The sequence below is a fragment of the Pelobates fuscus genome, chromosome 10 (genome assembly GCF_036172605.1).
Source record: "Pelobates fuscus isolate aPelFus1 chromosome 10, aPelFus1.pri, whole genome shotgun sequence".
Classification (NCBI taxonomy): Eukaryota; Metazoa; Chordata; class Amphibia; order Anura; family Pelobatidae; genus Pelobates; species Pelobates fuscus.
In genome coordinates, this window is record NC_086326.1 from 11,386,489 (window position 1) to 11,411,250 (window position 24,762).

General features: G+C 39.5%; 1 protein-coding gene across 1 annotated transcript in view; it reads right to left on the reverse strand.

Annotated features, from left to right (window-relative positions):
- Positions 1-24,424, reverse strand: part of LOC134575354 (alpha-2-macroglobulin-like protein 1) — a 134,167-nt gene extending 109,743 nt beyond the window's left edge. The window contains exons 1-15 of the mRNA XM_063434635.1: positions 24,256-24,424; positions 22,539-22,722; positions 22,290-22,452; positions 21,834-21,886; positions 21,561-21,581; positions 20,793-20,946; positions 18,467-18,551; positions 15,886-16,006; positions 15,473-15,587; positions 14,399-14,517; positions 8,422-8,589; positions 7,206-7,436; positions 4,528-4,591; positions 1,139-1,284; positions 208-357 (exon numbers count right to left, since the gene is read on the reverse strand). Coding sequence (XP_063290705.1) covers positions 208-357; positions 1,139-1,284; positions 4,528-4,591; positions 7,206-7,436; positions 8,422-8,589; positions 14,399-14,517; positions 15,473-15,587; positions 15,886-16,006; positions 18,467-18,551; positions 20,793-20,946; positions 21,561-21,581; positions 21,834-21,886; positions 22,290-22,452; positions 22,539-22,722; positions 24,256-24,329 — 1,848 coding nt within the window. The 5' untranslated portion in view covers positions 24,330-24,424. The remainder of the gene's footprint in view (positions 1-207; positions 358-1,138; positions 1,285-4,527; positions 4,592-7,205; positions 7,437-8,421; positions 8,590-14,398; positions 14,518-15,472; positions 15,588-15,885; positions 16,007-18,466; positions 18,552-20,792; positions 20,947-21,560; positions 21,582-21,833; positions 21,887-22,289; positions 22,453-22,538; positions 22,723-24,255) is intronic.
- Between the last annotated feature and the right edge of the window lie 338 nt (positions 24,425-24,762).

Here is a 24,762-nt window from a genome sequence, read left to right on the forward strand (position 1 = left end):
ATTCATTTTATAAATGTATTAAAGATATAAATATAGTAGTTTTTTTCCTCCTTTTTTCCTCCTCAATTCGTAACTTTTCACTTGATTTGTAAATAAAATCCGCATTTCATGGTCGTCCCATAGCTATCAATCTGGATAATAGTGTTCAATAAATACTAACTAAACCTTATTAAAAATAATACAATCTGTAAAGTAAATTGGACTCACCGTGTCTGTAGAAATCTCAGCTTTGGGATTCAATAAGTAAACACCTTTGTCAACTGCTTTGATGGAACAGAGAGATCCAGGAGCTGCTGTGAGGTGCATGGAGACAGTTGAACCAGGGGTAACCTCATCGTCTGAGAATTGCAGGGTCACCTAGGGATGTAGTCAGAGAATTACTAGTCCAGGTATTAAACAGAGACACGGCACATATTGGACCACACATTATACAGAGATTCAGAAGGCTCTGGACCATGAATTATACGAAGACTCCCGATAAACTGGAACATACATTATACAGAGACACTAGATACACTGGGCCAGACAAACAGAGATGGACAGACAGAGAGACAGACAGAAAGCAGAAAGACAAGTATATGGACATTCAGAGACAAACAAGTATAAACAAAATACAGATTAAGGAAACCTAAAAATACAGTTTTACATTTTACAAGGCAACTTAAAATCACAAATATGGGGATTCAGTTGCACCATATGGCCATATCGTGTGAAGCCCACCACTACTTCACAGTACCCCAATATCGTTGGGTCCTATACTCATGTTAATGCGGGAGATAAATTAAATAGTGCTAAATTAACTAAAGAATATTTAATTAATCTGTTATAAGAGCATTATGAACATCTATAATGCAAAATTAACGTGATAAAAAAACACAATTATGAAAAAGTATTTAAATAAATACAGTATCAAAACCAAACAATTAAAGTGATAGTGTTTTGGTGTATATACTTACAATGCATATCATATATCTGTTCTGTATCAAATAAAAATTATTAAACTGTATTTTTGTGTTTACTGTTCATTAATCTATATATTGTATAAATGTTGGTGTCAATGGCAGCACCACGGATGAGAAATGCATGTTCTGGGTTTGCCCCCAATTAATTTTTTTTCTTTAAACAGAGATTTTCTCACTTTGTTGTTAAAGCACTTTTCGACTTGGAACCGTTCGGTATCAGCTGACATCTGACCATTGTTCAGCATCGTATAAACCAACATGTACATCAGCGGTGCAATGTCAGCAGTGACCATGAGGGGCAGCTGTAAAGTCCCTGTTACAACTGTACGTGGAAAGATTCAAATTACTTATATGGTAAATGACAAATGACTTATATGGTATATGACAAATGACTTATATGGTATATGACAAATGACTTATATGGTAAATGACAAATGACTTATATGGTATATGACAAATGGCTTATATGGTATATGACAAATGGCTTATATGGTATATGACAAATGACTTATATGGTATATGACAAATGGCTTATATGGTATATGACAAATGGCTTATATGGTATATGACATATATTAATTCCAATGAAGAAAAGTATTTAAAAAGATAGAAGTTATGGAGGGATGAAAGATTGTTAGTCTGATTCTGTTTAGATTTAGTAATTTGTGTAATTTGTAATGAAAACTATTAAATAAAAATGTTGACATATGAAAAAAATAAAATTGAATAAAAGAGGGTTAATAAAATGTTCCGAGTGTCAGTATTGAGAAATACTTTAAACCAGTGGCGCCCAAAATATAGTTCTCCAGATATTTTAAAACTACAGCTTTCATTAAGCTTTGTCATTCTATAGACATGCAAAGCATCATGGGAATTGTAGTTCTACAACATCTGGGGATTTAGCGTTTGTGTACTCCTGCTTTAAACAATACATGCAGAAAGTGCCTTCAACCTCTGGGTTATAATAGAAATAATAGGTGTCATTTTCATTTACACTTTACTTAAAATCAGAAACATCAAGAAAAATAATTTAATCTACACACTACAAGTTACATGAGATATAAAAGGTGACATAGGCTGATCATTTCTACAATGAAAGTGAAAATAAACAAAAAAAAAAGGAAGAAAAGACAAAACAAGGGTAACCCTGTCATTGTCTTGTGATTTTCATTTGATTATAATAAAAACGTGTTGTTAAAACATGTCCTGGGATCTTTTTATTATGTTTTGTTAATTTTCAATTCTTGGTTCTTCCGCATTTCGAAAATTGACCATTTGGGACTAAATGAAATTTGTAAATAACATATAGTTTCCTAATTTGGTATTCTCAAAAATTGAGTACAAAATAAGGGAGCTATCTACTAAACACAGCTGTAAGATAACAAATAAAAGGGATTTTTTTTCTTAATTTTGTGTTTCAGCTGTTTATTAAATAGATCCCTGTGTGGGATTGTCATATTTAATTTATACTAAATAAGGAAGCCATTTAGTAAACAGCACACTCATTTATCCATAAAAATGGCAATCACGCATAAGTTTATCAAATTAGGGAGAAGTTGGGTTTAGGATATAAATCTCTAATTGTTATCCTTAAAAATCGTAATCTCACATAAGTGTAGCAAATTAGAGAGCTATCCACTAAACAGCTGAAAGACCAGAATTAAATCCCTTTTCATTATTTTGCTTTTTCAGCTGATTAGTAGATAAGCCTATAATCTGGTACCCTTATTTATGGCAATCCCAGATACCCAATTAGGGAGCTATTACTAAACAACTGAAAGAGCAATATTACGAGGGGTATTAACTAAAGTGAGAATTCAAAGTAGCCAAACTTTTCCAATTCAGCTATTTTGGCCTTAAAGGAACATTATAGGGTCAGGAACACAAAAACGTATTCCTGACCCTATAGTGTTATAACCAACATCTAGCCCCGCTTGCTCCCCAAAATATAGTAAAACCATACTTTAATTCAAGTCTGCAGCTGCTAACTCTGCCCTTGATCTGCCTGCTTGTCTGACATCATCAGAAGTGATGATCTCAGCCAATCAAAATGCTTTCCAATAGGGAAAGCATTGGATTGGCTGACACTGTCAAGAAGGCAGATCAGGGCCAGAGCCACCACAAGCCTGGCCAATCAGCATCTCCTCATTGAGATGCACTGAATCAATGATTCTCTATGGGGAAAGTTCAGAGTCTCCATGCAGTGTGAAGACACTGAATGTTAGTCACATTGTGCAGCACTGCCCCAGGAAGCACCTCTAGTAGCCATCTGAGGAGTGGCCTGTGGAGATATCCCTTGGCTGTAAGGTAAACACTGCCTTTTCTCTAAAAAACATTGTTTACAGTAAAAAGCCTGGAGGAAATTATTGTACTCATTAACAAATGCAATAAGCTGTAGTTGTTCTGGTGACTTTAGTGTCCCTTTAAAGTTAAAATTTACTTTGACATCATTAAGGATGTCACTTTAGCAATATTGTAAGATTAAGCCCTTTAAAATGTTACTGTTTCCTTTGTTTAGTAGATAAGTCCCTAATAAGATAACCTTATGAAAACGAATGGATCCAAAATAATTGATTTTGTTTAGTTCCAAATATATACAATTTTTGGGTTCATTTCGGTTTGTAAAGAATTCAGAATTTTTTCCCAAATTGAGAAAAAATCAGTTTCAGAATTAAACAAATTACAAATGTCTATTTTTCTGTCAATCATATTGCCTTTATGAGAGGTAGAACCTTTTGCACCCCATTCCACGATGCAGGAAATGTGACATGAAATGAAGGATGAAACAGTCTCTGAGTGCTTTAAAATAGTTGTTGGAGTTCGATATCTTCTGTGGCCAAATCTTTCAAACCAGTTTGATTTATTCCCTGAAATTGTAGCCTCAAGTAACGGTATGACTTTGGCGTTAAAGTGGGCAAACGATGTCCGCAAAAAATAATATATTGACATCATATGTGTGCTACATGGGAGAGGAGAAATGATGAGTTAAATAATCTGTAAAAGCCTTCTTTGTTTGTAAAGGGCTAGTTGGCATCTAAGTAAATGATGTCTTCCACGCTAGCAGTGAATCTCTTATCAGCATATTCATTAAGTCTCCTCTATGTCTAAGTGAGGAATTTAAAAGAATCCAGCAGAAGTACATCTTTGAAAGATACATTGCTAGCCAGGGGGTGTCAGAGGGTACTCTGGGAAGGATGTGTATAGGTCTGCAGAGGGCTGTTTGTTGCAAAGCAAATTTAGCTAATTTTCTTTATTTGTTCTAAGGAAACCCCCCCTGAATAAACATAAAACCACCTTGCACACAGGTTAAAGAGTAGAGGGGCTTTTTTGGGAAGGGAGTTAGAGTTAAGTATAAACTAATCTCCTTTACCAAATCTAAATTATTTAATATAGACACATTAGGCTTCTAGATCCAAGGGTAAGTGAAACATGAAATCTCATTGACACAGAGACATTAGCATGATCCGACCAAGAGACAGACTGCAGTATTCATCACACTCGGCTCTTTGATATATGATTTTCTTCTACAGACTATGGTTACGACGTATCTCTCATGTTTTATTACCTGAGTTCCTATTGACATTTATTGACATCTGCCCATTTAAAACAATGTTCCCTTTTGCAACCACCTTAAAAAAAAGAAAAACAATTACTTTAACTTATATTTCCAACATAGACCTCAATTTAATTGTTTGAATCAGCATCAGAAATGATTCCTATCTCTTATAAGAAAAAATGTATCTACAAAATGTCCCACAGGCTTTAATAGTGAGTTTTGTAGATATATCATTTGGAAGGTTTTTTTCTAACATTTTGGAAACTGATGCTGATTCAAACAAATTAAATCAAGGACATGGATTGCATTAAAACCAAAAATGGTGGCTTACTGCATTAATAAAATACATAAATGGAGAGTACACATATATTTGTTTAATTAGATAAGTGTTTGAGTGGAATCAGAGGTACTGCTAAACATGTATATTGTCAGATTTCCATTCTAGGGTCCCCAAGATACAGAGAGCACTGCACCCCTGTTATAACAACAAACCCTAAACAATCTTGGTGTGTCTGGGCAGTGTTCTGGCTCCTGTATGAACAGAGTTATCTAAAGAGAGTTTGGAAGAGTTGAGAATATTTTTTTTCCTTGCTGGTACTAAGACCACGTCTTCAACATGATGAAAAACACATTGCTTGTTTTGCATACATTTTACCTGTCATTGAACTTAAATGGGCTAGGAGATACTTATAATATTATATGCTCTCTGTCCCAAGTAAGAACACCCTGATTGTAGAGCTAGGATGTATTAATTCTACATTTTTCAACTTCAATACACCTTGCATTAAGACAATACTTTGTACAATATGAGTGGCACAAAGTAGAGAGTCGTTCTTCACTTCCAATCAGTGAATAATCCTAACCATAAAGCCTAAAGCTAAGAAGGGGAAACAGATGCTCACACAATTTACACCCACAAAATCCACGATACTATAGAGTGAATAGCTCACTTTGAAATAAATCTGTAATCTCTACAGAGGCAAACATAAATTATTTTTTCCTAAAAACTCTAGTAATGTCTCAAAAATCACCACTAGATGGCAGGCTAGGTTGCACTTAGAAGTTTAACCCCTTAAGGACCAAGCTTCCGGAATAAAAGGGAATCATGACATGTCACACATGTCATGTGTCCTTAAGGGGTTAAAAAGGAAAGCTGAAAACCAAAGAATGAAGTAATAGTCTCATTTCAGAGTAACTCCCTCCTGATAGTTAAAGTATAAGGAACTACTTTTTTAAGAGAATTTTAAATATAAATGGAATTAGGAAAATAAAAATGGGAACAGACAATTGGTAAACCAGCTAAGTGCTGCTAAAATACAACGCACTGAAAGAAAACATCCCCAGCAACTTGTAATGCTCACCACTGACGGGCCTGAGGATATCTCCTAATTGAGGACCAGGACCTATGCCAACATATCCATAGACGGGGATCACACCGTCCAAGCGAATGCATCTGGAGCTGATTTTAGTGTATTTCTCTTTTCATCTAATATCACCAGCAATGAAAATACTGCACTACATTCCATTTTATTGTCATCTTATCATTTCATATCACCCTGTACTCAATTGGATTTGAGGACATTACCGAAGCCACTGCTTCCCTACATCCCTACAAGGAAGAGACTCTTGTTTGGCAAGTCCGAGCAGCCATTGCGCAGGCGCTAGAATTTTTTTCTGTCCATTTAAACCTGCTTAATGTCTATCTAAAGCATGGGGGCTGATTATTGGTCAAAACCCTAATGTCCTAGATATGGGATGGCGCCTTCTAATACTTGATCAGAAGCCTAATGATCTAACAACCAGTGTGAGTTTTGCTAAATACAAGCTTATTGGGGATGATTGGGGGGCAGATGAGACTGGTTTTAGGCAAACCATAGGGCAGCTTGCATGATTATTTCTCTTTCTTTGCTTTAACTAAAATAGGGGTGATCCTCTAACTTTAATTGGAGTCTAGAGAGTGACTCATATGAACAGATTATTGATCTGATTTTCTGATTGTAAAACTTACCCTAACACTAAAACACATCTCCTACCATCCAGTTTACCCACATAGCATCTCAACGAAATTGAAGTTGTTATGGGGGGCAGGGGTGTCCGGGCACCTTTTTACTAACAGGGTTTAAACTGTTTGGCACATGTTTAACTCCATAGTCATCAGTCTCCATCTGAAGACATCTGAATCAAGAGCATCATCCTCTTGGTGATAGTCTTCTACCTCCAAGAGGCTGGTGATAGGCTAAGAAACAACGCCCTAATCCTTAAGCAAATATCTTAAAATAACTTTAACTCTAATCCTAAAATGTCTTTTAAATTCTAAAACATATCTCATACTCTAAGCTTAACTTTAACCCTAAAAACATTCTTAATTCTAAATCTAACCTCCAAAAATTGTAAAAATACAAACTCCACTGAATAATATTCCTGCCAAATGGCACATAAAATAAAACAACACATTACATGGAATGTTCTTATAATGATCACATTCTTTATGTTTCATGTCATACTTCATATTTGTTTGAAATGTCTTGTGATCCCATATATATATATAATTGAGGTGGAATTTGTTTCCCCATTTTCCCCTTTTTCTTGTTTGCTCCCCATCCCATTGTTGTTTTTTCCCTATACATTATATTTAAATTCAATATAAACTATTTAAAAAGAATAATTGTACAATAGAGTAATTTTACCACATATACCACCTCCAAGGTCTTCACATTACCCATCAACTCACTGCCCCGGATGAGGTAATCTATTTCTATTTGGTGCTCCTGGTGGCAAGTCAAGGGCAAGTCCGCAGGTTGGATTTTTAGGAAACTGTTGGTTAAGGTGCTGAAGGGCTGCAGGGTGATATGTGCATCTATATAGACAGGGTTAAGCTCTCCGTAGATTATTTCTGTTTTTTTCTTCATGTATGAGGCCTACAAAAATAACAAGTGCTCAAAAACAAATAAAATACAGAGATCAAACGTCCATCAGTGTGTATCAAGAATGATATATTTCCATATAAAAACGTACACATAATCTCTTGCTATTCATAGTATTGTGTTAATCAACAAGTGATATGTTTGTGAGAAAAAAAAAATATATAATATGCAGAGTTAATATTGATATTATAAATAATATAATAATAATAATAATTATTATATCCATATAACCCTCCACATTAGTATAAGAGAGGTCTAATTCATGTCCACTAAACAGTGAGCAGTTAGTGGCTGCTCACTGTAATTAAAACTTGGGCGGCTATTATGGGCATCGGGCGGGGCTTAAAATAAAATAATGGGGAGACATGCTAGTGTCCCCTTTAGCCCTCACCCATGAGATTGAGAGCTGATAATATTAATAATAATACATTTGTGGAACCTAGTGTTTTCCCAGCACCCACCCCCATGGATATTTTATTAAGCCCAGTAAATACATCTTTTTATCCCAGTCTTGTGCCTCGCTAACTGCAGGCTCATCCTATGACTTAAGATGATAGCAAAATATTCCACAAAAATATTTTGTACAATGATTTTATTAAAGGCACTCTAAAAATAGGGCAGTTTGCCAGTTATTTTCATTTTTAAGTTGTCTATTATTGAATCTGCTTTGCCATTTTAATTTAATTTTTTTTTTTTTTTAACTCAGTTTGTTCAAATTTCCCTGCAGGAATAATCATTCCCTTACTTAATGGGTTTAAAGAGCTGACACTTGCGGTTAATGCCAATATTACCGCAATACATATGTTGCCTTCTAAAAGTATGGCAATAATAATGAAAGCGTTATGTTCTGGGTTACTCACTAACATTTACTATCCCCCATCATATCGTAATTTAACAGTGTTTCTTTCAGTTCCTTCATTAAGTCTATCTCTCAGTGTTTGCTTGTAACCTGTTGTCATCATGTGACATTCCCACTCACCGTTAGATAGACAGATTGACTTTTCCAAGGCTTGGTATCTAAGGTAAAGGTCACCTGCCCATTTTCGTCTGTTATGTACGTCCGTTCTTTTTTCTCCCTGTTGTATTCCTCTGTGAGGTACAGAGTTTGAGATTTCATGGGGGTTCCGTCTGCACCTTCTAATTTCATCTGGAGAGACAGATAAGTGAGAGACCACAGGACTGTCATCAAGGGGGTACAGGCCATACACTTGTAATCCCCCAAGTGGTGAGTTACTAGCATATTTCATAGACGCACAAAATATCTTCAGATTAGAACTATCTGAGTATTTTGAATGATTTCAGATTAAACAGGTATCATAATTTGTTCCTTTGATACACTACGTCCTCACTGGATATTATTATTTATAAAGTGCCAACAAGTTCTGTATCGCTCTACAATGGGTGGACTAACAGACACGTATTTGTTACCAGACGAGTTGGACACACAGGAACAGAAGGACTGACAGCCTGCTCAGTGAGTTTACATGCTAGAGGGAGTGGGGTATAGTGACACAGTACCAGAGGGATTGAGGGCCCTGCTCAATGAGTTTACATGCTAGACGGAGTGGGGTATAGTGACACAGTAACAGAGGGATTGAGGGCCTGCTCAGTGAGTTTACATGTTAGAGGGAGTGGGGTATAGTGACACAGTAACAGAGGGGTTGAGGGCCCTGCTCAGTGAGTTTACATGTTAGAGGGAGTGGGGTATAGTGACAGTAACAGATGGATTGAGGGCCCTGCTCAGTGAGTTTACATGCTAGAGGGAGTGGGGTATAGTGACACAGTAACAGAGGGATTGAGGGCCCTGCTCAGTGAGTTTACATGTTAGAGGGAGTGGGGTATAGTGACACAGTAACAGAGGGATTGAGGGCCCTGCTCAATGAGTTTACATGCTAGAGGGAGTGGGCTATAGTGACACAGTAACAGAGGGATTGAGAGCCTGCTCAGTGAGTTTACATGTTAGAGGGAGTGGGGTATAGTGACACAGTAACAGAGGGATTGAGGCCCTGCTCAATGAGTTTACATGCTAGAGGGAGTGGGCTATAGTGACACAGTAACAGAGGGATTGAGAGCCTGCTCAGTGAGTTTACATGTTAGAGGGAGTGGGGTATAGTGACACAGTAACAGAGGGATTGAGGCCCTGCTCAGTGAGTTTACATGTTAGAGGGAGTTAGGTATAGTGACACAGTAACAGAGGGGTTGAGGGCCCTGCTCAGTGAGTTTACATGTTAGAGGGAGTGGGGTATAGTGACACAGTAACAGAGGGATTGAGGGCCTGCTCAGTGTGTTTACATGCTAGAGGGAGTGGGGTATAGTGACACAGTAACAGAGGGATTGAGGCCATGCTCAGTGAGTTTACATGTTAGAGGGAGTTGGGTATAGTGACACAGTAACAGAGGGGTTGAGGGCCCTGCTCAGTGAGTTTACATGTTAGAGGGAGTGGGGTATAGTGACACAGTAACAGAGGGATTGAGGGCCTGCTCAGTGTGTTTACATGCTAGAGGGAGTGGGGTATAGTGACAGTAACAGAGGGATTGAGGGCCTGCTCAGTGTGTTTACATGTTAGAGGGAGTGGGGTATAGTGACAGTAACAGAGGGATTGAGGGCCTGCTCATTGTGTTTACATGCTAGAGGGAGTGGGGTATAGTGACACAGTAACAGAGGGATTGAGGGCCCTGCTCAGTGAGTTTACATGTTAGAGGGAGTGGGGTATAGTGACAGTAACAGAGGGATTGAGGGCCTGCTCAATGAGTTTACATGCTAGAGGGAGTGGGCTATAGTGACACAGTAACAGAGGGATTGAGAGCCTGCTCAGTGAGTTTACATGTTAGAGGGAGTGGGGTATAGTGACACAGTAACAGAGGGATTGAGGCCCTGCTCAATGAGTTTACATGCTAGAGGGAGTGGGCTATAGTGACACAGTAACAGAGGGATTGAGAGCCTGCTCAGTGAGTTTACATGTTAGAGGGAGTGGGGTATAGTGACACAGTAACAGAGGGATTGAGGCCCTGCTCAGTGAGTTTACATGCTAGAGGGAGTGGGGTATAGTGACACAGTAACAGAGGGATTGAGGCCCTGCTCAGTGAGTTTACATGTTAGAGGGAGTGGGGTATAGTGACACAGTGACAGAGGGATTGATGGCCTGCTCAGTGAGTTTACATGTTAGAGGGAGTGGGGTATAGTGACAGTAACAGATGGATTGAGGGCCCTGCTCAGTGAGTTTACATGCTAGAGGGAGTGGGGTATAGTGACAGTAACAGAGGGATTGAGGCCCTGCTCAGTGAATTTACATGCTAGAGGGAGTGGGGTATAGTGACACAGTAACAGAGGGATTGAGGGCCCTGCTCAGTGAGTTTACATGTTAGAGGGAGTGGGGTATAGTGACACAGTAACAGAGGGATTGAGGGCCTGCTCAGTGAGTTTACATGTTAGAGGGAGTTGGGTATAGTGACACAGTAACAGAGGGATTGAGGGCCTGCTCAGTGTGTTTACATGCTAGAGGGAGTGGGGTATAGTGACAGAGTAACATAGGGATTGAGGGCCCTGCTCAGTGAGTTTACATGTTAGAGGGAGTGGGGTATAGTGACACAGTAACAGAGGGATTGAGGGCCCTGCTCAGTGAGTTTACATGTTAGAGGGAGTGGGGTATAGTGACAGTAACAGAGGGATTGAGGCCCTGCTCAGTGAGTTTACATGCTAGAGGGAGTGGGGTATAGTGACACAGTAACAGAGGGATTAAGGCCCTGCTCAGTGAGTTTACATGTTAGAGGGAGTGGGGTATAGTAACAGAGGGATTGAGGCCCTGCTCAGTGAGTTTACATGCTAGAGGGAGTGGGGTATAGTGACACAGTAATAGAGGGATTTAGGGCCCTGCTCGGTGAGTTTACATGCTAGAGGGAGTGGGGTATAGTGACCCAGTAACAGGGGAATTGAGGGCCTGCATATTGAGTTTACATGCTAGAGGGAGTGGGGTATAGTGACACAGTAACAGAGGGATTGAGGGCCCTGCTCAGTGAGCTTACATGCTAGAGGGAGTGGGGTATAGTGACACAGTAACAGAAGGATTGAGGGGCCTGCTCAATGAATTAACATGCTAGAGGGAGTGGGGTAATGTGACACAAAAGATAAGGAAGGGTAGGGTAGAAAGGTTGGTTGCTAGGATAGTGTTAATTAGGGCTTAGTGTTTTGCTTTGATGACAGTTTCAGGGGAGGAATCAGGGTGCGGAAAGGGAAAGCTGTTCACAGTTTAATTGATATGCTTTCCTAAAGAAGGAAGGTTTTAAAGATCTTTTGAAGAAGTGGAGATTGGGTCTAACAAAGAGGAGAAGAGCGTTCCATAGAAACGGTGCAGCCGTGGAGAAGTCTTTAAGGTGAGGTAGGAGTACGAACAGAGGTTAGAAGTAGGACTCTGGCAGAGCTAGTGGCGGAACTACCTCGGTCGCAGGGGTCATTTGAGGGGGGCCGGCCGCCCTGACGACCCCTTTGGCCGGGGTGTCAGTAAGCATTGTGGTGCGTTCCCAGCTGCGCGGAACAATCGCCAGGGGCAGCATTGAATGGGCACATCAGGTGGCCCATGCTCTTGGGACTACCCGATGGCAATGAATTACCTGGGGCCCGGTCAGCACTAGGACGCTTTAAGAGCATGACAGGGCCCCAGTAAATATGTCAGAGCGCCCGTTGGGAGGAAACCGTCACCAGCTAAGAGAGTCGTGCAGGTGGAGATCACTGGGGAGGAGAGGAGGGAGTCTGAGTGGGAGCTCAGACTCCCATCAGCCAAAGGTAGCCACTGGACCCCAGGGAAGTCATCCTCCTGCACCTAAAGGTAGGAAACAGAAGGGTTACTAAAATTGTTAACAGTTTGTGTGTGTGTGTGTGTGTGTGTGTGTTTGAATGTCTGTACCTGTGTGTGTTTGTGAATGTATGTGTGTGTGTGTGTGTGTGTGTGAATGTCTGTATCTGTGTATGTGAATGTGTGTGTGTGTGTGTGTGTGTGTGAGACTGTCTGTCTGTATGTGTGTGTGTGAATGTCTGTATGTGTGTGTGTGTGTGTGAATGTCTGTATGCGTGTGTGAATTTATGTGTGTGAATGTCTGTATCTGTGTATTTGTGTGTATGTGTGAATTTCTGTCTATATGTGTGTGTGAATGTATGTATCTGTGTGTCTGTATATATATATATGTGTCTGTATATGTGTGTGTGAGTGTTTGTATCTGCGTGCCTGTATGTGTGTGTGTGTGTGTGTGTGTGTGAGAATGTCTGTATCTGTGTGTGTCTGTGAATGTCTGTATCTGTGTGTGTCTGCATGTGTGTGTCTGTATGTGTATCTCTTTGTCTGCATGTGTGTCTGTATGTGTATCTGCATGTCTGTATGTGTATCTGTTTGCATGTGTCATTGTGTGCCCCCATGTATCTGTATGTGTGTCACAGTTTATATGTATGCATATCATTCTGTGTATCTGAATATTTGTCATTAAGTGTGACTGTGTATCTGCATGTGTGTGTTTATGTGTATCTGTCTGTATGTGTGTCTGTGTATCCACATGTGTGTTCTGTGTCTACATGTGTATCTGTTTGTATGTGTATCTGTTTGTCTGCACGTGTGTCAGTGTGTGTCCCTAAGTATCTTTAAGTGTGTCACTGTTTGAATCTGTATGTGTATCTGCATGTGTCTATATGTGTATCTGTCTGTATGTGTGTCTGTGTATCAACATGTGTGTCAGTGTGTGTCTGTGTATCTGTATGTGTGTCAGTGTTTGTATCTGTAGAAGTGTCATTCTGTGTATCTGAATGTGTGTCATTCTGTGTGTCTGTGTATTAGCATGTGTGTCTGTGTATGTATCTGTATGTGTTATATTATACAAATTGTGGGGCGGGGGGAGAGCCCAGGACAATTTTTCCACCGGGGCCATGTAGTTTCTAGACGAGACATATTTGTGTATTAGTGAGGATAAGTAGGTGGGAGCAGCATTGTGCAGAGATTTGCAAGCAAGTGTCAGGATCTTAAATTGAGCCATATATCTTACGGGAAGCCAATGGAGGAACTGACAAAGGGGGAGGCGTGGGAGGTGTGGAAGGACAGGAAGATGAGCCTCACCACCACATTCATTATAGACTATAACGGGGCAATTTGGGAATACGTAAAAACCACTGAGAAGTGGATTACAGTGCTGAAGGTGAGAGAGGACAGCAGCATGGACAAGCATCTTTGCCATATCAGGGGTTAAATAGGGTCGAATGCATGCAATATTTTTGAGATTGAAGTGGCAGGATTTGGCGATTGATTGGACATGAGGGATGAGGTTGGAGTGGAAGAGAACATGTAGGCAGCAAGCCTTAGAGGTAGAGCAGATGGTAGCGCCATTGACTTGGAGGGACACAGACAAGGGAGTAGCAATTATTTGTGCGTGTTTTTCTTTACCGCTTATTGTGGCAGAGGAATGATTTTGTCTATATACATTTTTAGCGGTCACATTCCAAATAAGTAAAATTAGACACGGTCTTCGTGCCTTTTTTTTTTTTTTACACATAGGTGATTTTTTTATGATTGTTTTCGCTGTTTTTTTCATGTCCCTAAAGTGTTTTAGAATCAAGAACCTGGAAATGTTTAAAACCGTCTTCAATATCAATCAGAAAACATGACAGATTTCAACTATTGTATGCCAAAGTTCCACATCCAAACTAATGGACCACAAGGAACTTTAATCAAAATATTGTGGTATAACCACCGAACCCAGATGTGTAAATATCATGTTATGGAACCCAGATGTGTAAAGCTGTTATAGAATGAAACAAGCTCCTTATCACTGTTAATACCAATTTATGGCTTAATTAAGAGTGAGTGTAGCTTTCTTCACTGTTTCTTCAATTATTTTGTTCCCCAATAAATAATTGTTGTATGTAAAAATGTTGAGTAAGTTGAAATCCGATAAGCAAAACTAGATTGTGTTTCTACTAACCTTCCCCTTGTATCTGAGTCCAGGCTTGTAATGGGAATCTGATATTTCTACATCCTCAATGGTCACCTTCGCGATCACAGCTGTTATTCGGCTGCTGCCAGTGGCATTAATTTGCATCCCTAAACAAGCAGACAGCAGTGTACAGGTGTGTTATTTTGCTTATTGTCTCCCATTGTGTAAGATGAAAAAACATTTAATCTGATGAACTCATCGAGAAAAGGAAAATCCATTCTAATGTCTATATTTAGGTCAATCATGTCAACAATCAACAAGATGTTCATCCAAAAATAAACACGTTTTTGGGATGGACGAATTTCAGCCGTATGGCGATTCAGACGAACCAAAAGTGTGCGATCAATCAGTATATATTTATAGTCAATCAGAATTTGCATATAAATATTATCTATATAATTTGCAGTACACTGATAGGAGCATTTCCCTGTCATTTGGTTCACTATATTTATATAATTATATATTATATGTTTATTTAATATATCATTTATAAGCACACATTTTTTTTACTGTTCCCTTTCTTATTCCCTCATTGGTTACTTTTTTTTTCACTTGATCTGTGAAAAAAAAAAAATATCAACATTTACTGACTGTCGCCTAGCCATAAACCAGCTGTTTTTGCACACCAATAATCTTTTTTTTTTTTTCTCCACCGCTAGCGGAATTCTGAATCATGAATAAAAATGAACATGATATTCCATTGCGTGTCTTGATTTGTTTGTGATTTAGCTACATTTTGGCTTGGAGTTCCGGAATACGTAAGATCAGCCGGTTGACCCAAATTCAGATGGATTGCACTTTGGAGTGAAATGAATCTCCACGTCTAGATGATTGTGAAGATGAGAAGATAGCTGAGATCAATTTTCATTCATAGAAACTTAAAGCTGCATTTAATTTTAATTGTACCTGCTGCTCTTCTGAATAAGGCAAAATTCAAATTGTGTTTCTGCTTTAATAGTGTAAAACAAATCAGTACAACTGAAGATGATGTCAGATTTATTGTTTTGGGGAGGGACGTTTGCTTGGACAGTTCTGGTACAAGATTTGTTTTATGATGCTTACCGGTCCCATCTTCCTCAAGGGTTGCTTCAGCTACAAACTTCATCTGGTAATCATAAGATCGAAGCTGGTATGAGGCAGTTGTTACCTCCATGTCTAAGCACCCTGTCTCGTCCGTCTGGTCAAAAAGAAAAGAGTGAAGAGATAACAATACAATCAAATACATAGAAGACAATATATTGGTTGTTGGGGGGGGGGGGGGGGTTTGTTTTAAAAGGCAACAGAAGTGGAAGCATTTACTGACAAGAAACTTGTAAAATTCACTGGTGCTTTGAAAATAAATGCTGACAGTTCGTCATATGTAGAAATAGCTTGTGGCTGTCAGAAGATCATCATGCTTCTGGGAATTGATTTGTGATGAAGAGGAGTTCATTGGATTTTTCCCATATTATTAATAAGTAAAAATTAATTCTCACCCGTCCTGTGTGAGTTGTGCAAATATCTGTAGGACGACTAGAAACGTTCCAGTAATAGGGCACAACTTTACGGCACAGTTTGGAAGTGATTGTGCCTGAAACAGGCTCCCCAAAGGTATATCTGTCAAAGAGAAAGAGATCAGGAGAGAAAAAGGTAATTCACTAAACTATGAAATTGTCAGGAAAACACTGAGGATTTTCAAATGTTATGCTATATTATCGGTCATATAATGAAAAAAGTATGGAGAAACAATTGGTTAATAAAGACTATAACTACCTGGGTGCTATTCCTCACTGGTACTCCCTCCAATACCAATATAAACAATAGTTAGACAAAAAAAGGAGAATGCACACCAGAAACCACAAGTAATATATAACCTGGTTTAATAAACAAACAATTGGTTTAAGCATATACATAACAATAACATGTAAATAATAAACAATAATAGTTTACCAAATTTCTCACAAGCCTAATAGGGCAGAAACATGAATCCAAAATAACCCCCCAACGTTTTGGCACAACCTGGCTGCCTTTATCATATACACCCTAAGGCAGCCAGGTGGTGCCGAAACGTTGGGGGATTATTTTGGTTATTTTTCTCTTTAACAAAGAACCATCCAAGGTGTATGCACGGCTACAGAGTAACCACCACATCTCCTCGCAAGACCCACTCAGAGCTGAGACTGAATAGTACTGGAAGTATATCTGGGAGAAAGAAGTATATCATTACACCGAGGCCCAGTGGCTACTAGACCTAAAATCAGACCACTGCATGCTGCCAGAACAGGAAACATGCACCATCCAAGTTGAAAATGTGCAACAGAGAGCAGCTCACATGAAGAGTTGGTCAGCCCCAGGACCTAACATGATCCACAACAACTGTATAAAGAAGTAAACAGCGCTGCATGAACGCTTAGCAGCACAAATGAACCAGCTACCTGCAACAGGCTCCTACCCTGACTGGCTAACACAAGGCAGAATAATACTGGTCATGAAGGAGCCTCACAAGGGAACAATGCCATCCAAATACCGACCAAAAACATACCACCCCTCAACATGGAAACTCCTGTCAGGCATCATTGCCTCCAAGTTCCAAGGACATATAAGTCAATATATGAGCAATACTCAGAGGGGTATTGGAAACAACACCAGAGGATCAAAACACCAACTATTGGTAGACCAAGCAGTCACAAGGGATTCTAAGACCAGACAGACCAATCTGTGTACGACCTGGGTTAACTACAAAAAAGCCTATGACACAATGCCACACACATGGATTCTGGAATGCTTGGCTCTCTACAAGGTCAGCAAGACAATAAGAGCCTTCATCAAGAACTTGATGGGCAATTGAAAAACAACTCTAGAAGCCAATTTCAGGATGATAACTCTAGTGAACATCAAATGTGGCATATACCAAGGTGATGCGCTATCCCCAATGTGTTCTGCGTAGGTCTCAACCCCCGCCAGATCATTAAGAAGAGTGGATACGGATACAGATTCAAGAGTGGAGCTACCATCAGCCATCAACTCTACATGGATGACATCAAGATGTATGCCAAGAATGAGCGGAACATTGACTCATCGATCCACCTAACTAGGATATACAGCAAGGACATCAAATGTCGTTTGGACTAGAGAAGTGCGGGCAGATGATAGCAAGAAAAGGGACTAATCCTAGTGCACAGGAACAGGAACTCAGCACCAGATCAATAGAAGCTGGAGTCTACCACACCAGGCAAGACCCAAGTTGTATACTGTGCAAAGATCCCTCTGAGACAGTTCAGAACCTAATAGCTGGATGCAAGATGTTAGCAGGAACTGCATACATAGAGAGACACAACCAAGTTGCGGGGATTGTGTACCGAAACATCTGCACAGAATATGGATTGGACCTGCCTACGTCTAGATGGGAGATACCACAAAGGGTAGTTGAGAATGGCAGGGCTAAAATCCAAACAGACAAGCAAGTGCTGGCCAACCATCCTGACATTGTGGTTGTTAGACAAGGAACGGAAGACTGCAGTCATGGTTGATGTGGCAATACCCAGTGACTATAACATCAGGAAGAAGGAACACGAGAAGGTGGAGAAATACCAAGGACCGAAAGAAGAACTAGAAAGGATGTGGAAAGTGAAGGCAGTAGTAATCCCAGTTGTAATAGGAGCACTCGGGGCTGTGACTCCCAAGTTTTATATATATATATATATATATATATATATATATATATATATGATTTTTATAACATTATTTTAAAAGTTTATCCAAAAATATTATTTTATTGGAAAATCTTATCCAAAATTATACAATCTAAGCCAAGGTCATATATCACTTATGTTGTGTTATAAGAGATTCATTCACATAAGTGACTGGATCAAATGTCAATTATCCACGAATAATAATGATAATTACAAAATTCAACATTTTTATTACATTTGGGATGAATCTATGAACTTGGTTGTATCAGTGAGTATTGCTTTGTTACATAGTAAATAGTAGATGTCACTTCCTTCCCTTTTCTATCTTTCTATCTAGTGATATATTACGTTATAGAAAAACACGTGAGAAATAGATTTACAATACCTGGCGCATATTTTGAAATCCAATGTTTGATCCAAAACAGTGACCGCAGAAGGAAGCATCATGAGAACTTCAGACCTTGGTAGAACTGTAAGATAGAATCATATAGGGATGTAGAATTTTAGAACAAATTCAGAAGAATAACGTTAAAAAACACAAAGAATGATACGTGTTACAGTCTCATTTGAAAAAATAATTTCCATCCACTTTGAGCCTCTGGAATTATGACTCAGTAATATCTGTGGGATTGGCTATGTCATTTTATGGGATGATGTAAATGTTTTGTTTTTTTTTTACATGGAAAAACTATTCTTGTTGATAATATGATTTCCAATGTTTAATAAACCTGAACTACAATTTAACCACTGAGGTAAATTAGTTACAATTATTTTTATCTATTTTTTTTACAGTCGGTCTGTTTACATTACTTGTCAAATGTAAGATGGATATCGAATTCCTATAAATATGGAATTTATATGAATTTCTAAAATCCAAGTAGATTCACTAAATTCCAAATTTACCATTAAAGCAGAGGATTTTTCCTAGTTGGATCTATTATGTTGATAGAACTGATGGTCCTGCAAGTGCTGCTATTGAATGGGTGTCAAATGCTCTCATGTAAGATGCAACATAGCAATGAGTAGGCACACATTACATCACATCGACCTTCATTTAAATAAGAAAACACTTTAATTGTTCCATCTGCGTCAGGAAAGGGTAGGCATGTGCATGGGGAAAATTTTCGGTTCGGCATTCCGAAATTCGGGACTTCTGCAATTCGGGACTTCGGCACTTTGGAACTTCTCTTGCAGCCGCTTAGTAGATAACTCCCTTATACTGTGGGAATAAGGGAGTTATCTACCAAAAGGCTGACAGACCTAAATTGGTCTTTCAGCCAAATTTACTAATACGTCAAAATTACTTAGTAAATTTTGCCCTTACTCGCTATATCGCGAGTAGGGGCATGTCTATTAAACAGTGAGCTGCCTGTGGCTGCTCACTGTTAAAAAAAAAAAAAAAAAAAAGATCCCCCCTCCCGAACCCCCACTCGCGTGCCGCGGGTGGGGGATTTTAAACTAAAAGGGGGACCTATTGCCCCACCCCCCTACACCCACCCCTGAGCGGCCAGTGGGGCCCTAAAGTAAAATGATGGGGGGGACCTGAGCGGTGGGTGGGGGCCCTAAATACTAATAAGGGGGGGACATAATGTCCTCCCCCTGAGCGGTGGGTGGGGGCCCTAAATACTAATAAGGAGGGGGGACCTAATGTCCTCCCCCCTGGCCCCCACCCCTGAGAGGTGGGTGGGGGCCCTAAATTAGAATAAGGGGGGACCTAATGTCCTCCCCCTGGCCCCCACCCCTGAGTGGCAGATGGGGGCCCTAAATACTAATAAGGGGGGACCTAATGTCCTCCCCCCCGGCCCCCACCCCTGAGCGGTGGGTGGGGGCCCTAAATACTAAAAAGGGGGGGGGACCTACTGTCCTCCCCCCACCCCTGAGCGGTGGGTGGGGGCCCTAAATACTAATAAGAGGGGGACCTAATGTCCTCCACCTGGCCCCCACCCCTGAGCGGTGGGTGGGGGCCCTAAATACTAATAAGGGGGAGGACCTAATGTCCTCCCTTCTGGCCCCCACCCCTGAGCGGCGGGTTGGGGCCCTAAATACCAATAATGGGGAGCTATTGTCCTCCCCCCAACCCCCACCCCTAAAGCCTTGCCCCGCCCTGCAATTAGGCTCAGAGCACTCTGATTGCTGGGTTTAAGCCATCCAATCAGAGTGCTCTGACAGGTAAATGAAGAGACTGACAGGTAAAAAAGGCCGGGGGGAGGACATTAGGTCCCCCCTTATTGTTATTTAGGGCCCACACTCACCGCGCAGGGGTGGGGGCCGGGTGGGAGGACATTAGGTCCCCCCAAATTTTTATTTATGGTCCCCACCCACCGCTCAGGTGTGTGGGCTGGGGGGAGGACATGGCTGTGATGGCTTTTAAGGGCACACGAGTCAAACGCTTGTTGATTGGCTCCCCTGCAGCCTTTAAAAAACACGTCATTAAATCGCCGAACTTCGAACTCCAACCCGAACATACAGTGATATGTCCGTGTTCGGGGTCCAAAAACGTAATGTTCGGTACGAACCCGAACTTTTTAGTTCGGGTTCGCTCAACTCTAATCATGTATATTTGTTACATCACTTTTCTTGACTCTCTTGTTGTCCTTTAGTCTTTCAGTAATCTTCCCTTTCTTTCATCTAAACATATCTGTGTCATGGGCAATTCTGCTCCTACATGGATTCTGTACATGTGTGTATTTACTAATTGTATTATGACTCACCGTGCTCTTGAACTTGAAACACTTGCTGTTCATCTGGTGTCTTTATGGTGTACATCCCTTCTATGCATTCAGAACCCAGAGAGAAGGACAAGTCAATGATCCCTTGCTGGGGGCTTAGGTTTATCCATTGAGAAATAAGATTTTCCTTTGGATCCTTTGGGAAAGAAGCAAATCTCTATTGAATGGACAATTCCATTTTTTGTAATTTCCTTACATGGGAGAAAGTGGAATAACCTCTTGGGAACTGAGGAAAAATATTGTCTTCCAATTTCTTTCCATTTTTGATGAAAAGTAAGAGGAAGTTCCCAGCATCCCAGCCTATCACATGACATATCACTGGAAAACCCAGCATGTCCTATTTACAATACAGCAGGGCTTGATAGAGTAGCTCAAAGAATAAAAGGAGATGCATGTAAACGAAATGTCCTGTACAGAGGACACAAGTTAATGGGCTGGGTCTCAGGAGGACAAAAACTACTTTCGATTTAAAGATATGCTAAACAAGAAAGAGTACCATAAAACATTAGAATAAGTGCCACTGTGAACGAGGCCAAATTCCTTATATTTTGCTCTGTTGTTCCATACTCTGCAGAGTTTACATTACGTTTGTTAACAATCAACAGTAATGCTCGCAGTAGGAATTCCATGAAAGTCCTTAAAACCAGAACCGCTAAGCAGAGATAGCTGCAAGGAAGACTTCCCTATTTTTGTTTCTGAAAAATCACTATTAAACATTGCTTAGATTCCAAACCCAGAACTGTGACTTACCTTCAGCTGCACTAGTGATACCTGCAAAGAAACAGCAGAGAGAATGAAGCAAAAAGAGAATTGTGTTAGTGAAACAAGCCAAAATTGAGAGTAATGAAATAAATGTCATAGCACAGGAAATAGTGAATGTGGTCACAAGATCATTGGGTAAATATCCATCGTGGGAAAGAGGTTTGCACAAAATGTTCATTTTCATATGACATACATTTAAAATTAAACTGATACGGTGACATTTTGCTACCTGTCCCCTATTAATGGAACATTCTCACTCACCATGCCATTGGCAGCAAGGAAGTTTATGTTAAATATCAGGATCCGGAAATTCACTGAAAGATAAAGCAGCAAGTGATGGAACGGACACGTACCGTGTGTGAAGAGTTACCTGCTAGCTGTGTATTCTCCAATAAAATGTTGCATTATCTGTAGGCGGCATCCTCCCCCCCCCCCCCCCCCTTCAGACTGGATTATTTCTACAGTGCAGCCTACAGCTGAGTGTTAGGTGTGTTGGAACGGAATGGTCAACATACAATGAGTTTCTCAAGGATATCCACGACTCGCCTTAAACTGAAAGTAGCCAACCAAACTCCTTGAGTGTTACACTAAGTAGAACAAGTATATCCATCTTTTGCCCTCTTGCTATTTTTGAAATATAGTTACATAATTTCCTTCCGGCTATTGGGCCAGTGTTGGAAATATCTAAAACACAAAGAATATGTACCCTAAACTCACCTTGTTCTCCACAATTGTACATTGGCTTATCAGTCTCAATCATGGTGGCCGTGCCCATGTGACGTATCTGTATCTTTTTGCTCTCTGAGACGTCAGTGGATTTGCCCAGCAGAGAAATATGGATTGATACAACTTCCTCCTCACCATCTGCTGGGGCAGGGACCTACCAGAGAAAGAAAAAGTGGTGGAATATGGTAAATACAAATGTATTTGTACAAATACAAATTTATCAGAATGAAGATTGAGTACCTGGAAATGTATACAGTGATGAAGCATTGGACCAGTCATGTCCTGCTGGTGTAACATAATATCCTCACCCTCGGACTGTAAGGTGACTGTGAGAGTCAGGTTTTCTCGAGCTCCAATCACATGTACAAATGCTTTCTCTGTGGAGGGATAATGCACCTCAGCTGGTACGAGCAATACGTAATACCTGCAATAATGTGTGAATATGATGTTAACCTCAGTTTTAATGTTATTATTTCATTTTCTAACTTACCATTCCTTCCTCATATGTCCTCATTCAGCTGAGTCTCGTTCCATGACTGGCGCCAGGCTGTCTCTTGGCTTCAGCGATTAATTAAACTAATTACACTTTTAGCTGCACCTGTACATTCCATCCTTCTTTAGACACACTGTTGACATTATATTACCACTTAGATTTCTCAGAGGGGATTATTTACTAAACTGTGAGTTGTTATGACTGAGCTGTATTGCCGAACTGAATTTTAGACTTCATATTTATTGTACTGGGGTTTACAATACAACATTCTTGTTTCTTTCTTCTCATCCATTAAATGGAATCCTTTGAGTGTTCTTTTCCGTTTTTCTTTCCTTTTCCTAATGCTATCTCACCCTGGTTTTCATCAACAGAAAAGTCTTTACTTATGAACCTCCATCAAGGGTCAAATATTTAAAATGTAAGCAAATATCCTCTTTCAAGGTAAACACAAAACAATATTTTTTTAAGGACTACTGATTGTAGAAAATATTTGGGTATTTCTTTCTCTTTGTCATTTTACCTCTAGTGAGAAAATCGGTTAAAATCTCACATTGCTACAAACATTAAGACATACAGAGTGAATCTCCGCTGTCCATGTATTGATACACCATACAGCAGTCATCTTTCCATAAAAGCTAAATCAGGCACATCATTAGATCAATATATCATTTTGAACAGATAGTATGCAGCCAATTCTCATATGAATATTTAGCAGGGGACTACAAAAGTAATACATAAAATATAAATAAAATAAACAAGTCTAGTCCATATTTCACCAAAAAAAAAAAGAACAATCCAATGTTTTTGTTTGTTTGCGATAGTAAAAAGCACGGTATGAAAGGGAAAGAAAGATATCCCACCCACCATGATCCTGTAGCTTTTAAAATCACAAACTTTATGTTTATGTTTAAGCTGATTGAAAAATAAAAAAATATAAAACAAACTTTAAGAGTTGATTGACTTTTTCATGTAACACATTTTTCAACAAGGAAAGCAACTTACATTAATGGGAATGTGTGCAGCGTACTGTTTGCTAAATTATGAACCTTGTTTTTTTTTTAAATAATTGATAATATTTTTTGGAGTGATTACATGTTTATACACATTATATGAGTGAGGTCATGTAGCTTAAAAGGGCTGAATGGAAACTATATCCCAGTCTTTCTTTAAAAACTTGATGTACTTTTTCTGTAAAGCAGAAAAACACACAGACTTAACAAATAGTTAAAGCACACCTCATACCTGGTAAACACAAATTAAAATGTTAGAGCTATAGCGGCACTGGAAGGTTGCTTACTTACAATCTTGTAGTATTTTTTGCTCAAAGAAAACCATATAGTTAAAGGTGTGCTGGAATTATGAAAGGCTGTGAAAGGCGTGCTGGAAGTATGTTATGAAAGGCTGTTCCTCCAGATTGTTTTTATGCTTATAAATGTATTAAAAATAATAAAATTGACATCTTACATTTTTGAAGAATCTCCAAGGCTGGACCAGAGGCTGGAGCAGATAAGAAGAAGAAGAAGAAGAAGAAGCCCCATTTCCTAAATTGATTTTGATAGATATTCCTATAAAGTAAAGCTGCAGATGGTTGTGATCCACTTGTCCAAGACTTGTCCAGAACTGCTGATGGATGTTTCTCCTCCTGCTCTATTTATTGCCTGGTTTGCTATTGATCTTTCCTGTGTGTTTCTTGACTGAGATCATCTCCTCTCTTTGTTTATCTTCTCTCTGGCTGCTCCTCGTTTACTATACTTGAACTATACATTAACTCTATAATCTTCTTTATATTCTTCTTCTAGTTCATGCTTTGGTTCTTGTGATTCTTTGTGTCTGTTTTTCAGTTAATTACTTATTTGCAACATTCCTTTTTACTCCTCCCTGCCTCTATTGTTTTCAGAGAATTGGTGACTATTTGCTCTTAGTAGTTCTGGTCCCCAAATACATCATAAACAGGTTATGTTTAGAGACCTT